A 16,015-nucleotide genomic window follows, 5' to 3' on the forward strand; every position below is an offset into this window, starting at 1 on the left:
ATTACGTAAAGCTATTCTGGCACAAACTCTTGCTATATAGGTCTACTAACATTGTCAACTACTAAGTCCACATCCCTGTCAGTGTTATTTTTCAATTATTTTATTAAACCATAGCAATTCATTTTATTTTACCCAAACAATCATGAAACATATTTTTTTAAAACTTCATATGTTGTTTGAATGTTGATTTCTACTTATCTGCGGCAACTAGCAGTCAGTTTATGGGCCCATCATGTAGTGGCAACTCCTCGAAAATAGGTCTAATAAAATTTCCTCCACGTAGATGAGGATATTACGGGCATGGAACCTGGGACGCAACTATTTTCAAGACCGCAAGGGGGAGCCATTATTCTTTACTACAGTGGTTCTCAACCTTCTTTAGTGTACCCGCTAAGTTTTTCTCTGCAAATTATTTATTTATTTGTATTTGTAAAACTATCTGCCTTTGTGAAAACAACATTTCTAGGTAAGTAATTAAATAAATATCTAAAATTGGGCATTCTGACAGGTCCAAAGGTTTAAGTGACAAAGATAACCGTGAAGCCGTGTGGCTGGGTTCACTGTTTACTTTCGCGCCGGGGAGCTCCGAGGCGCGTTGTGAACTGAGACATCACTATAATAATAAAGAAACTCCTGTTGACTGACGAACGGCCAGGGAACCTTTCGTTTGGTAAAGTTTCTGGTTTATATTGTTTAAAGCTGAGTTAAAAGATCAAATGTTTTGCTTAGATGTAGATAGTAGAAGTCGGCATTCCGTTACCATAGCAACGGGCACTGTCACGCTGCTCGTCGTGAGCCTCGGTAATGCTAATCATTTCAGTAAGTTCATTTTTATAAACTACTTGGTCGACCTATACAATGCATGTCACAAAAACGTTTAACGTTGGCTACATAAACAAAGTAAACATGCTTTAGAAGGACATGAAGCCTGACGACAAGTAGTTGCCTAATTAATATAACGTAGCTTATACCTAATAGTTAGTTGCACGTATTCACAAGGAAGTAAATGGGACTAGAAAAGTGGCTATTTATAACCACAGTTCTCAGCTATTTCATTGCAGGAGGTTTTTTTTTATATATGAAGCAGATCATAGATTAGGCTAATAGCCTACACAAACAATGTTTTTGGTAAAACTGAGCAGATCGTGGCACTTGTTTTTTGTGTACCTTATGATAGTCATTTTCCACAGTCCTTGTTGGCTGGTCAATCATAATTGATGATTAAAGTGAAAAACAATTTAGTTTAGCCTTTATGTTTCCTGTGACCAGTGACTTTCCCCAATGGGAGAAATAACTAGCTGATAGCAGGCAAGCATGATTCTATGGAGCTAGTGGATAATTAACACACTTTTTTTTCTCAGTAGAAATTGCTTTCTATTGAAACCCCACTATCTCTATTGTTTCCAAATTGTTATTTCTCACAATATGTTTCCTTCAATGTCCGCAGTGAACGCTGAATGAATGCTTAGAAATCATAATGGAGGTGGAGGGGGAAAAAAGCTAAATCTGATACATAGTAAGATTGGCGACTTATGACTAATTAAGGCTGATTGCTGTAATTGGCACAGATCACACCACATCAAACTTGGTTACCTCAGGCTATATCCTTACCCTGATTATCATTCAATGTTTATCTGATTTTATTTCAGCGCAGATTATCTACAACACCCTTTTCACTTTAATTGCACTAATGCCTTTGTTACAGCGGCACAATTCAATTAACAGTAGCCTTCTGTAGCTTGGCAGGAGATCCATGTCCGGCCTGTTTGCTCAGACCTCTGTGTTTTCAGCAGAGATTTAAATTTAACAGGTCCAGGTGCTGAGATGCACCTCTCCAATTTCAGTTTACAAATATGGGGGATTATCTCTCTCCTCTAACTCCCTGCTGAGTTCTCCTGCTCATTATCTGAGCTTCATGTCACAACGGATCAGGTTTGTCTCCACAGTTTTTAATTGGACACCAGATCTGTTGCGGGACAAGTTTCTTCAGTGTCAGTCAATCTCAACTAAGGCATCCTTGTGAGATATAAATTTACTCTTCTTTTGTAGGATACAAGAGCTTGCAACATCTGCAACTGAAATGTGGGTTACTGGTTCAATTACAGAGGACAGTGGAAGCTTCTTGAAGAGATTTTGAAGTGAAATGTTTCAAGACTGAGGCATCCGCGGGCACACTGGACGATCCAAATGTAGGCCGAACAGAGCAGGTGAGTGTGACCTCTTTATCAGAGCGACTTTCTGTTATCAATGCAAGGCATAAAGGAAGAAAAATACTGCAGTCTGAAATAGAAAAAAGGATTTGTCTCTAGTTAAAATGCTAAGCTGTAATGACATATTAAGCAAGGTTGGTAACCATTAATTATCAAAGAGAAGAAGTAATTTACGTACATTAAAATGTAGCATTTAAATTTGAGAGACCATAGATAGTCTGGTCAGTGTAGTATTGACTAACTGTGAAAGATGTGATGTTTTGGTGCTTAATAAGCCATTACTATCTGGGAGAATCTTTACTGCTTTAAGGTTAGTTTTTTCAATATAAGGCTATAGTTGAAGGATGAAAATCATAATACTTTTGAAATAATAATTTTAATGCAAGTTCAAATATGAAGTTGCAATCAGTGAAGAGAAAAGATACAGAATATTTCACTTTTCTCTTCATTTTGAATGGCTCTTCAAAAAACTGAACAAATAAAGTTTGAATATAAGAGTGTAAGATAAAGAAAGATGTAAGATGATTTCAGTTTTCTCACAATTAACACATTTATTTTATTAAATCATACACTGAGGTACACTGAGTGTGCAGGCCTAACCTTGGTCTTCTCACTCTCAGATGGCGTGACTGATTTGCTGTTTGTGAGTCTGACATTTTACATTTACAACAACATAAGTCTCCATGATTGTCTCTATTGTTTGCGACAGACACATTGTACAAAAGGTGTCCGGAGGTGTAACTGCTGCAGTGAGGGAGAGCCTGAGAAATGGTTGTGTTTGTAACTGTATCCGCGCTTAGGTCAGTGGAGCGTCTCAAACCCAGTGCAAAGCCAGTGGTTCGGGGCCAGGATTATCCAGATCAAATATATGTTACCTGGCACCATCACCTCCCACTGCGGACCTGGGATGTCCTTCCTTAGAGCCACCCCCTTCAAGTATTCAATCTCAATCATTATCACAAATTAGCTTGACCTCACCTTAACCTACAAGACACTAGATAGCACCCAAAGGTGCGCTGCTGAGACCTTGCCGTGACAAGTGCTGTGCATTGTCTTTAGGAGAGTTAGCACAAAAAGTCAATTAATTTATTTAATTTCTCTAAACAAACAGCTTTAATGTGCTGTGACCCTTTTAAGTCATGTGATTCTATAGTATTGATATTTGAAACAATATCAATACTATACTCAATACAAACAACAATAAATAACAGAAAATAAGCAAAATGCCACTGATATTGAAACTAAGGATTCAACAATATAGTTTTCTCACAATTTAATACATATCTGAAGTCATGGGTCATAATATCAATACAATTTCTACATGTTTTAGGCCTCAGATTAACAAAAACAAATGTTATATTTATAGTAATTATCAATAAACATACAATTGTATTAACGTTATACAAGAAACATCAAGAACATATAGCCTATTAGTATCTCTGCTTTTCATTGCTCTGCCAACATCAAATGCCACTTTCTGTTTTCCCACATGTCTTAGTATTAGTATTGGTCCTGCCACAATGAGCCTTGAATGCGTTGTGAGTGTGACAGGTGCTGACAGGCGCTGACAGGAGCTGGAGCACTCGCCTGATGAGAGAAATGGAAACGGGAAACATGAGTCTGTGTGTGCCATTACAGCATGTTAGTGGTTCTGTCTGACTGAGTTTCATTGTGAGAAACCACAACACAGCCCATGATAAACGCAGCATGTAATAACTGCTCACTAACGCAATGAAGATAAAATAATTTTAATTAAACCTACACAGTGCTGAGAGAAATAAACAGTGGGATATGCAATACTGAGATGGGTGTGAGTAAGAGTATTTATTTGGGTCTGGGTCTAGGTGATCTAAATCTCTATTCATGGGTTTCATACATTTGAGTAATTTATTTATTTTATTTAAAAATGTTAATCATTCTGGAAATGGTCCTATTTTTTATCTCTCTGAAACCTATGAATACAAAATTACCTGTGAACACTGAGTTCATATTTGTAGACTTTTTGAGTGCCTTGTTGTTGTTTTTTTGTATACAGATTGACTGAGACTACTTACAGTATGTGTACCTAATCTAACATTTGCATAACTCTCTCTTTCATTGCATTACAATTTTTACAATTTTCTTTCTCCTTGTAGTTTCCAACATCAACTTAGCCTTCTTTTACAGTAGAGTATGTCAAGGCAGCAGAGTATTTTTTTTATAAACTATTACCTATTTTCCTTCCTTAATATCATTACTTCTCTTCAGATTGGTTTAACTTCATAAGCCATTAAAAAGTGTTCCCCCCCCCCCCTTTGAACCAAAGATGGGTCTACCTTTGGACAATCTCAACAAAGACAATGAAGAAGCTCCTTGTAAATATGGAGAGCAAGGAGAGGCCTCAGGGAACAACAGCCAAACAGAAACATGCGCTGCCACATCTCCTCTAGTCACTAAGAAGAAGAGGAAGACCAAGAAGAGGTATTTTACTACTTTATTTCTATTGTAATATGCCATCTACTTCTGATTCAAATTAATATAAAGGTGCATGAATGTAACTTTTCTGGTGGGGGAGTAGTCTGTCGCCTGTTTGTGACATTGGAGATGTGGAATGTTCCATGGTATGATGTTGAACTCATCCATCAGGTATTTATACAATCCAAGTGTTATATTGCTCTTAAATATCTGACTTGTAACTTAACCTGCTGGCATCAACCGTTTGCCTCCATAACGATAGAAAGGTTTCCTGCTATTCTGTGGAACATTCCAAGGAAAGCAATAACATATCCATGGAGACAAGCAGGTGGTGGACCCTCCACCAGAGGTTACGCTGCGTACCTTTATTACTTTATGTATTGTTTGGTTTTAGTTAACATGTGTAGTTGGGCTGGGCGTTTTTGTCTGTAGTTGTATTTTTTTTCTCACAAAAATTAAATTTTCTATTTTTTCCCCTCTCTCCACTAAAAATGTTCTGCAAACTACAGAAAATGGTCAAAACTGAAAAGATTGTATTTGGTGATCATATTTAACCCTTTGGCCATTGGGGAAATCTTTTATGAATGAGATAAAACAATCTGTTGCATTTAGCATATCCCCCCCAACATTTAATTTGATGTCACCAATTTTAAAGCAGTCAGCGCTGCATGGCCCTGTGCTAAACTAATTGCAGTGATCAGCCTTTCTTGCATTTTCAATGTAATTTTCCCTAATAAATTAATTTGAACTTTAATCAATTTTTGCCCAGCCCTAGCATGTAGGGTTTTGCAGTAAAGCAGATGTCTGTCCTTCTGTTGTTCATCTCTTTCAGATGACTGTGGATTAACCTCACTAACTGTAAATATGAAAGCGGTATGTTACAACTATGTTCCACTTAAATAAATGTAAGAGTACTGTGTTGCTGTCTCTAAAGGTGAATTTGTGTCCATGTGAACAGTTCGACGTGCAGCTAGACGCTATGGCCTTCGGGAGGCAGCAGAGGGCGAGGACTGGACCTTGTTTTGGACCGACTGCTCTGTGTCTCTGGATCGAGTCAAGGATATGAAACGCTATCAGGTCTTACGGCTTAAATCAGTACATAAAATGAATATACAGTCTATCGCATGTCATGCATCCAAGAACACTAAAACACTATACATTTAAAATCAGAATCAGAAAATGTTTTATTACCATTGTCATGGCAGAAAATCAGAAACTAAAAAAAATCAAAAGAACAATTTACTACCAAATTGTACTATGCAATTTATAGTATGCATAACAGCTCAAAAAGCATTACAACTGAACAACTTGTAATTTTTGCAGAAAATCAACCATTTTCCTGGAATGAGTGAAATCTGTCGTAAAGACCTTTTGGCAAGAAACTTGAACCGAATGCTCAAACTTTTCCCCAAAGACTACAATATCTTCCCCAGAACATGGTGCCTTCCTGCTGAGTCAGTTTGCACTTTTCACTCAAAATCTCATACAAAGTTAGCTTTTGTCTTTATTTATTTATGACCATGTCACGCTCTGCAGTTTCAGTGACTTCCAAGCTTTCACCAGGGCCAAAAAGAACAAGACATACATTTGTAAGCCAGACAGTGGGTGCCAAGGCAAGGGCATCTTCATCACCAAAGCAAGTAAAGAAATACAGCCTGGGGAACATATGATCTGCCAAGTTTACATTTCTAAAGTAAGTGCCTTCTCTACAAATACAAATCTCCTCAATTCAATCTCAAATTCTAAATTTTGTTTTCTCGTTGACAGCCGCTGATAATTGACGGTTATAAATTTGACCTGCGAATCTACGTTCTGGTAACATCATGTGACCCTTTCAGCATATTCATGTTTAGAGAAGGTCTGGCTCGATTCTGTACCTCAAAATACAATGAACCAACCCATAACAATGTGGTAAGTCAATATCTACTGTATCTTGCATTATACCGATGGCAGTGTTTTCCCTTTGAAACAAACTGAACAATTAGCAAAAGTAATTACATTTTTTTCTTATTGTACTATACAATCATAAATAATTGTATGATTGAAAATGATTCAGATATCAAAGATAACCTGTGCTACCAAAGTCTCACAGAAAATACATTCATTTGGTGAATATGTATAGATTTGTCAGCTCACTTGTTTCTTGATTATGTTGTATTTCCATTGGCAGGAAGATGTGTGCATGCATCTAACCAACTACTCAATAAATAAACACAGTGAAAACTTTGTGCGTGACGAGGACACTGGGAGTAAAAGGTACATTTTACATAGTAATATTACTCACCATTGACAATATCATTGGCGGGAATTCTAATCATATAATGCTCTATTCTTGGGTTCCTGCTTATTCTTTGTAGGCACCATTTTGAGTACTTTTACCATTCAAAAGATAGAATATTTTTGCTTTAATTATTAAATGCTATGGCAACAGTGCAAATTTTTCATCACTCTGAAACCTGTAGATAGTCCTGAGATTTCGATTTGTGCTGTTTTATAGAAAGTTATCCACCTTGAATAAGCACCTTGAGGTCATGAACTGCAACACAGAGAAAATGTGGAATGACATTGAAGACGTTATAATAAAGGTCCTGATCTCAGCTCATCCGATCCTAAAGCACAACTACCACACCTGTTTCCCAAACCACACCAACGGCAGTGCCTGCTTTGAAATCCTGGGCTTCGACGTTCTGCTCGATCACAGGCTCCGGCCATGGCTCCTAGAGGTGAGGTTTTGTTATTATATACACCAATAGCAACTAGACCTGTCACGATAATTACTATATCAACTTATCATTTAATATATAAAAGCTGGAACAATATATTTTGGGGCTCAGTATTTATCATATGTAAAATTTCTCTTCAATAGTGGGGAGATTTTTGCCATTTTTATGGAATATAATCAAATTTGGCTAATTATTATTTAATTCTGCTATTTATTTGTTGCTGCTTGGATTTTTAAATGATTCTGTCTATTTAAAAATAAGCTTATCTTGGTTTACTGTCGTGTCAGTGGTGTAAAATAGCTTAAGTATTATAGTTTATTGTAATATTTCTTTGTAACAATATATCATGCTTCAAATGTGTTATCGTAACAGGCCTAATAGCAAAAAGAAAAGGGTTTGACATGTGCTTTTTGGCTAACATATGGTTATTATTCTATAAATATTTTCCATAGCAATTTGATATTATCATTAGGCAGGAATTTAATGGTTTAAGTAAGCATAACGAGTTATCTATTTTTAGATTTTAGATTTTAGCATCAATATGGTTCCCTAGACAGTATAAATGTTTTGTGCAGTTTTTGCGTCCTCTTGTGGTGACATTGTAGATTGCAACATCCTCGCTCTCCTTTCCGCTAAATAAAAGTGCGTCTATCTGTGGTGGACATATATTCATTGTTAATAATATCCATCCAAAAAGAAGAGGCCAGTTGTAGTGTTAGTACATTTTCAGCTCTTTTGTAAGCATAAGCATACAAAGCATGTGTATGTATGCAATTCAGTGGCCCTCTAAATTCCAATAACAATATTTTAATTTACTTTTTTAATAGATTTTTTTGGGCGTGACACAACAGCAGCTACAATTCTACAGTAGTACATTCTCTGTTCACAGCTATTATTATCATATTATCCCTGAAATTCTATATTCTCTGTTGCCCTAAAGCCCATACCATATTGTAGTTCAACATTTATTCTTTATGGTGTAAAATGTGCTGTGATGTTTCTGTGCAGGTCAATCACTCCCCCAGTTTCACCACTGACTCTCAGCTGGATCGTGAAGTGAAGGATGCCTTGCTCTATGACACCCTGGTCCTCATCAACCTGGGAGCATGTGACCGTCGAAAGATCACAAAGGAGGAGAGACGCAGGGTGAAGGACAGGCTACAACAGAATCGCTCCAGAGAGGCCAGGTACTACAACTGCCCAATTAATAGTAATCTAATCTGAGTTGGCACAAATGTCAAATCACAAGGGCTCCAATTATCTAGATAATCCAATCCATTAAAACTAATAAAAATGGTAAAACAACAGAGCCGAATAAAAATGAAATGGAGAAAGGACACAGAGGACCACACAACTCACGCAGTGTTAAAATGTGGGCCTTAATAGGAGAGTTTAAACACTCCACTCCTGGGAGCTGTTTGTAAATCAATCAATATTAGAGTGTTGTTTTTATAGAAAATCTTGTTGCGGCTGTAGTTTAGACCTCTACAGATATGCTCTTAAATTTGTGGGTTTCTTGGATTAGTTTATCAGTTCATATTTCAGACTTTTCTTAACAGTTAATGCTACCGGAGCATTTACAATGTGCACTCTAAACAGAATCCTACTTTTAAAACATATATCGCAAAACTAATCACAATACTTGTTAGAAAAATTTAAATTACATTTTTCTTCCCAAACTTGTGCAGCCTTATCTCCATAAACAAGGAGTTTTTCCACACAAGGTTGTGCGCTCAAAGACGTGCTAATTGTCTCTAGATTAGTGATGCCATGTCCCCACTTCCAGGTCAGAGGAGCTGCGCCAGTGCCAAGCCGCCTCCGTGGAGCAGATGGAGAGGTACGAGGCCAAACACCTGGGAGGCTTCAAGAGGATCTACCCCCGAGAGGGAGGGGAGAAATATGACAAGTACTTCAAACACAGCAGCTCGCTCTTTCAGGAAACCACCGCGTCCAAGGCCAGAGAGGAGTGTGCCAGGTACAAGCCGTGCATTACACTCATGGTACCCACTGTACGGATGTGCATCTCAAAATACTGTGGAGTGAGAGGGGCAAGGACAGACTGTATATTATTAATGATTCAAATATTTATTCTTTTTATGTTAAACAGAAAAAAACAAAACAACAGTCAACATGAAACACTTTCTTATTTTTAATTTATTTGACAGAGAAAATGCACCTTACGTGTATTGAATCAGCGAAAATATGCCGGATTATATCTTGCAAAGTAATTTACATTTGGGTCCCTAGGCAGGCAACAAAACAAAACAACATACAAATACATGGTTAGTACAACATAAATGTTAGAAAGTTTTGCAGAATTACCTATCATTCTCTCCTTTCACATTTTCAGTGAACAGTATTTTAACCCTGAAGTAAATATACAGTCTGAAATATCCCACTGAAGCCCTTTAAAGCATTAAAGAGACTCAGTGCTGCCAAATATCAGTTTAATTAAAGGTGCACTGATTTGTGTTTTTACAGGTGACATTATTGATCTACCCTGAACAATTTAAAAACGCTTATGTATCTCAAAGTCTTTCTTGTATTTTCATTTTTAATATTGCCACATTTTGTATATATAAAGTCATAAAGGACGCTCACACTTATGAACCTGTTTTGTTTTTTTGTTTGTTTTTTTTCTTGTACAATATACTGTCATATCCTCACACTATAATTAAATCAATATGAAGATTTAGTTCACTGTTAGTTTGAAATGTAGAAAAAACACATAATTTACATTGCTTAAAACAAAACTGATTAATGTCATTTACGTAGGATATTATATATATCTCTCAAACACAAAGTACGTGCTTGAATATCATCTGCACTGTATTGTTGTAAACACAGGCAGCAGTTGCAGGAGCTGCGTCTGAAGCAGGAGCAGAAGGAGAGGGATTTGAAATTGGGTCGGAGGAAGGACTTACAGGGAGAGACCGCGGGAGAGAGAGTGAGACCGAGGAGGAGTCAAAGCAACCTCCAAAACTCTGCCACGGACCCCGGACCGGTGAGTGCTGTTGTTTCATCTGTGACCACTAGAGGGTACCAACCGCCTCTCACCACATGATAAATGGTTCATAGTCTGACTGACCTCTGCAGCGTAAATGTGCGGTTGTCCAATGCAAATTAGCTGCAGTAGTCTTTATGTAGATAACTATTATTACATGCCTCACATTTTAAATTTAGATATTATTTATAGGCAAGCCAGAAAAAATAAACAATGTTATCAAGGTTCACTGGCAGAAATGACTTTATTGTAAACAAATAACCATGAATATATGTACAAAGAGAAAATTGAATTAAACATATGTGCTGGCATTGTTGTTAGTATTGTGTTAGTTTATGTAATTATTTATTTGTTAACTAGCAGGTATTAAAACATTCATATTATGAGAAAAATACAGATTAGTACCAGAACACTTATAGTCAGTAACTTTATAATTCCTTTATAGTGAACTGGACAATTGCTCACTTATTACATAAAAATGTAACTTCTTCTATGTTATCCACTTAATTTAATCAATTTGATTTGTTTTCAGTGTAAGTAAATTAAACTGTTAAAAAAATAAGTTGACTATTGGTAACTGTTTTTTGTTTTTTTTGTTTTTTTGTTTTTTTTGGTGGTCAACCTTTTCTGAGACACACTTTTGATTCCTGTTTCAACTGTCATGAGAAAAATAGAGCAAAATCAATTTGAATGTAAGTTTGTCACTGAAGTATAAATAAACTGCTGTACGGATCGTTCATAAATGCAGAAGATTAAAAGATTATATCTGTGACACCCTGTAGTCTTATTTTAGTTATAAACATGTACAGTAAATTTCAAAAAAGGATAAGACTTAATTCCTCTTATATTGTTATATGTATATGTTAAATATATAAACTTGCATGTACCAAACTACTTAACGAGGTATCCACTGGCATGATACATCCAGTGGATCTTCTGATACAGATCATTAATGCCCCCGTATCATAGCAAACAAAAAACAGCAGGAAACACTGGACTTAAATACCTTTAAGTTGTGTGCTTTATATTGTCTTTGCTGATGGTGCTTTTTTCCATTGTGATCCTCTTTATGTATTTGTCCCCAGCTCGCAGAGAACCCCTGTGTGCTGATGGGCTTGGTGGATGTGGGGGGAGAGGGGGGAGAGGGGGGAGAGGGGGGAGAGGGGGAAGAGGACAGGGAGACGGAGGAAGAGTTGGAGAGGGTCCGGGGGCTGCTAGAGAGGAAGAGGCTGTTGCAAGACCTCGGGGTGGTTGATCAAATCCACCACATGATTCAACAGCAGCAACAGACAGGGGGCGCCACAGCAGAGAACAGGCCCGCCCCCACACAGGCCCTGCACCTAACACAGCACCCGAAGGTGAGGCCTCTTTTACAAGTGACATGACAATTAAGATATTAGAACATTAATATATTCTTCCATGAGAACATTATCATTATTGTTGGAATCATGCAGCACGTTTGTCAATCAAATACACAGTAATGGCATTAGGCATAACATATTGCACATCTTTGGATCATTGATTATCACTTATTTATTTATTTTTACTATTTTGTACTGTACATGTGACAAGGAGCAGACAAGAAGAGACAAACAAAACATCAACAAAAAACGGTGATAAGAATATTGTCTGATTATAAAGCTCAATGGAGTTGTTAAGTGATGATGTCACAGCTGATTTCTAGCATCGTTTTTTTTTTTTGTTTTTTGTTTTTTGCGACACTGCTGCCTACCTTGTACCCGGAAGTGACATCACACTAAACAATTCTATCACAGGAGCGTGGATTGGGGAGGGGGGCATACTATGAGCTATTGATGCTTTGTTAGTGAGTAAATGAATAAAAGAATAATGCTATGAAATATGAGGTGAGAGCATGGTTTAGTTTGGTAGTAGATGCATAGTTATTGTTAAACTACCATCACTGCCCTTCTCTTTCCTTTGTTAAATTTGAGTATTTGTAGATATTAACTTGACCTGAGTATTTGTAGATATTCATTTTAAGCACTTTTATATTATGTAGGCTTTATGTATTTTTTATATTAGGGATGTTAGAATGATATTTTAAAATATATATATATAATGTACTGATTTTCTTTTTTTTCAGCTGGATTATTTGTTTGTGTCTCAGAAAAGACAGCAGCCAAGTTCATTCTCACACCAGGTACAAACAAACATTTTATCATTGTTTATTATCTGAAAAAAAGAGCCAAAATATGACTTACGTGCTTCAAATGAATCCTATGAACATTTGTAACCACATAAAATTACTATCAGTTGTGTAAGTTTAGTGTTTTGTAAATTAATTCAAAGCAATAGCAAAAGCTTACTCATTATAGTGCAATTCCATGTCTTGCATTTTAAATATTAATAATATCCTGAACATCAAATTAAGTACTTCCCTGACCATAAAAACTAAAATAAAAAATAAATAAAAAAATTGAATAAAAAATACACAGACCCAGGTATTATTACTGCAGGGATTTTCTTCTCATTTTGGTCTCTCAAAATTAGGGGCCCTCTGTTGTAATTTAGAGACCTAATGAAATGTGATGATGAGAGAATTAAAACTCCATAATCTTTTATATTTTATGACTGTGCAGTTCATTCACTCCCACATGACCCAGCCGAGGTTACTGCGGTCCACTTTTGAACAGAGGACCCTGAACACAACGGGATTTGAGTCTGAGACCAGACCAGAGGACTCTGGGACCGGCAGCCTCCAGAGGATCCCCTTCCCTGGTGAGTTTGGGGAATTTGGGGATTATTTTGGGAACAATAACAAATTTTCAACTATTTGAATTTGGTTTGATTTATACACATATTTGATGATATAATATATAATATTTTATGTCTGCATATCTGTTTTGGTAGCCCCGAAGTGTTTATGGTGTGATATTTTCATTATTTTTCAAATACATTTAAGACACTTCTGTTACAACTATAATAATCACATAAAATATTATTTAATTAACCAAAAATATAAAATTGTGAGATAGGCACATCTTTAAGTCTCTTTGACAATCAAGACATTATTATAATATTTATACATTTAAAAGTAAAAATATAGTTTTGAAGCATTATCTGAACATTTTACAATATGGAAATGTACTAAAAATATATAATTATGAATGCATTTAGCTATAAAGACTTCATGGCTGAAACAGTAATGAGAACTTAAAGTATTTGTATTATTATTTGTATCATACAGTTATGGCGATAGTGTTGTCTACACAGTGACCATTTAAGTTATGTGTATATCTATTATCCTAATCCTATCCTAAGTAAATATCATTATTTGCTTTAAATTTTAAATAACACAAAAATCCCATAGCATACCTCTGTGTATTTGACTACATGCTCACCTGTTTCCCTGTGTGTGCTTCTGTTGCAGTGGGCAGCTCCTCTCTGGGTCGTCAGGACAGTAAGAGCAGCACGTACAGCCGCGCCAGGGCCAGTATCCCACTCATAAACCAGATCCCCAAAGCCCGGACGCGGTGCCCCTACATGACCCAGGACGCTGACACCCTGCAGAGCCTGTTAGTCATCTCCACTCGGGCCCCCCTGGTCCGGAGGCCTGGCTTCTCTCAAACTGCCAGGCAGCACCCCTCCCAAAGAGCAGCAGCGCACGGAAAAGGCCTGAAACCACATATGCAGACAGACACATGAGAAGAGAAACAGATATTTAGGGATTAAGGAAGTGGAAGATGGACCAAAGCTGTGAATGCACAAACACAGGGAGGACTGCTATATCTGGACTCATGTTTCGCCTCAGTGAAAGTCAACAACACAAAAGATTCACATGTTTCTATCCACTGTGTGATGACAGACATTTTGTTTACATAATAGTCTCTAAAGGGGAACAGTTTAATGAAACTAAGCTCTATGTGCCAAAAAGGAAGTGAACATGCCTTGTGAAATATGTTATATTAGGTAAGAAATGTAAACAAAACCTATTGTCAGGTTTTAGCCTCATATTTGATGGTGACAGTTAAGAAGGCCTACCACTAAAAGAGCCCTTACATAATGGGACTAACTGTATGCTGCTTTTTGAACAAGGTCTGTTCTGAAAAAAATTACATAAAAAATCTCACTCACCAAAGCCCAGTATTTTGTTTTTGTTCTAAATTTCAATCATTTGTTGCCTTTTGAATTGAGATTTTATTTAGCTGTAAAGGAGCCAGCTGACATATATATATATATATAACACTACTATATCTGCGTACCCTCCGCTTCACTTTCACTAAACAAAAACAAGTGTTTGACTGAGTGAATGTCTCTCCTCTGCCAGTGCTGGATATGTTGTCTAAGGAGGCCATAAAGTTTTACAGCCTCCTGCGTCCGGTTTCTTTGTTCTTTTGAGGATAAAAGGAAGTGAAGATGACTCACGTAAACGCCCCCAAAAGACAAAAGTGGTGGAGAATAAAACACTTCAGATTTTTGTTGTTAAAAATATTACAAAATAAAAAATATTATTCTATAAAAGAACAAAAGCAGGGCTCAAAAGGCCCTTGGTTTGCTATAAATCATTTATTGCGCGCAGAGGCCTTGAGCTGCGGCTGTATGCTTTACGGGTTTTTTTTAACCATTTATAAAATGCGCAAAAACAGAATCAAATGAAACGTTTACTGAAATTCAGTCGCAGCCGTGTTTGAAATATGCCTATTAGTAAATTGAACATAACAAGCTAATACCAAGAGTAATCGTAGATTGAGTGTAAATAGACATTGATTTTTTTCATAGCATTTTACCTTGTGCTTTATGGTTTGGGATCCCACTAAAAATGAAATCGCAAAATTTCAAAAGGTCAGAAAGGAACGTGAGTGGGAATGCATTGCATTTGTGGAATTTATGGTTTTATTGCGCCTCAGTCTATAAATGTCGGAAATCCTTTTGGAAATAGGAAATTGGCGCCGTTTTACCCCATGGCAGCTGAAAAGCCAAAGTATTACTGAAAAAATAGACATACTATAACAATAATTTAAAAATAGTGAATATCTCTCCTTTTACAGGTAGCCTAATGACTTAAATAACTAAACTTGGAGACTAGCTCTACCTCTGTGATTGTCAGACTTTCAAACGCCCCAGGGCTTCATCCAACCGGTACATTATGGTTCAGTTTCACTGAATTTAAATCACAAATAATTATAATTTTAATACAGCTATAAGTGACTTTTAAATTTGCCATTTGAATTAGAGAAAGAAATGCGCTTTCATAATCTATAGGGTTAAAACTAAAATATATTGTGAGTAATTCGGATTTGGCGCATTATAAAATTCCAATGTTGCTCAGTATAACCTAAATCTCATTTACAATCACACAGCAAACGATAAGAAGCCATACAGACCTTTAAAAACACCTACAGACCAAGGCAGAAACCAGGTGCGCATCCGATCCTTATCATATTTTCACATTTTTCTCTTCCTATTTTGAAACCTCCCTACATTTACGCATCACAGACCATGAGCTAAAATAAAGATGGCGATGAGAAAGCGCCTCTAAAAGCACAAAAACGGCTGCTGTTTTTGAAAATTTACAACTTTGCCAGCGAAGTTTACGACTCGCTCGGCTCCAGGATTGGCTGCCCTTGGTCATGTGGACACTAGGAATGGGAACTTATTTCCCA

General features: G+C 36.7%; 1 protein-coding gene across 1 annotated transcript; it reads left to right on the forward strand.

Moving 5' to 3' along the window:
• Nucleotides 1–644: 644 nt before the first annotated feature.
• On the forward strand, nucleotides 645–14,363 carry ttll6 (tubulin tyrosine ligase-like family, member 6). Its single transcript, XM_055229836.1, has 17 exons — nucleotides 645–670; nucleotides 2,050–2,207; nucleotides 4,516–4,672; nucleotides 5,502–5,537; nucleotides 5,623–5,741; nucleotides 5,988–6,118; nucleotides 6,201–6,357; nucleotides 6,432–6,575; nucleotides 6,835–6,920; nucleotides 7,162–7,387; nucleotides 8,396–8,574; nucleotides 9,174–9,362; nucleotides 10,235–10,391; nucleotides 11,477–11,527; nucleotides 11,558–11,749; nucleotides 12,992–13,130; nucleotides 13,783–14,363. The coding sequence occupies exons 3-17, from the start codon at nucleotides 4,516–4,518 to the stop codon at nucleotides 14,055–14,057; spliced, it is 2,238 nt and encodes a 745-aa protein (XP_055085811.1). The 5' UTR covers nucleotides 645–670; nucleotides 2,050–2,207; the 3' UTR covers nucleotides 14,058–14,363.
• The last annotated feature ends 1,652 nt before the right edge of the window (nucleotides 14,364–16,015 follow it).

This window comes from Periophthalmus magnuspinnatus, chromosome 19 (genome assembly GCF_009829125.3).
Source record: "Periophthalmus magnuspinnatus isolate fPerMag1 chromosome 19, fPerMag1.2.pri, whole genome shotgun sequence".
NCBI lineage: Eukaryota > Metazoa > Chordata > Actinopteri > Gobiiformes > Gobiidae > Periophthalmus > Periophthalmus magnuspinnatus.

Coding starts and splice junctions, on each gene's coding strand:
- ttll6 (XM_055229836.1), top strand. CDS start 4,516: ATGGGTCTACCTTTGGACAATCTCAACAAAGACAATGAAGAAGCTCCT. Junction 5,742..5,987: donor AGGATATGAAACGCTATCAG/GTCTTACGGCTT, acceptor TAATTTTTGCAG/AAAATCAACCATTTTCCTGG. Junction 6,921..7,161: donor GAGGACACTGGGAGTAAAAG/GTACATTTTACA, acceptor GCTGTTTTATAG/AAAGTTATCCACCTTGAATA.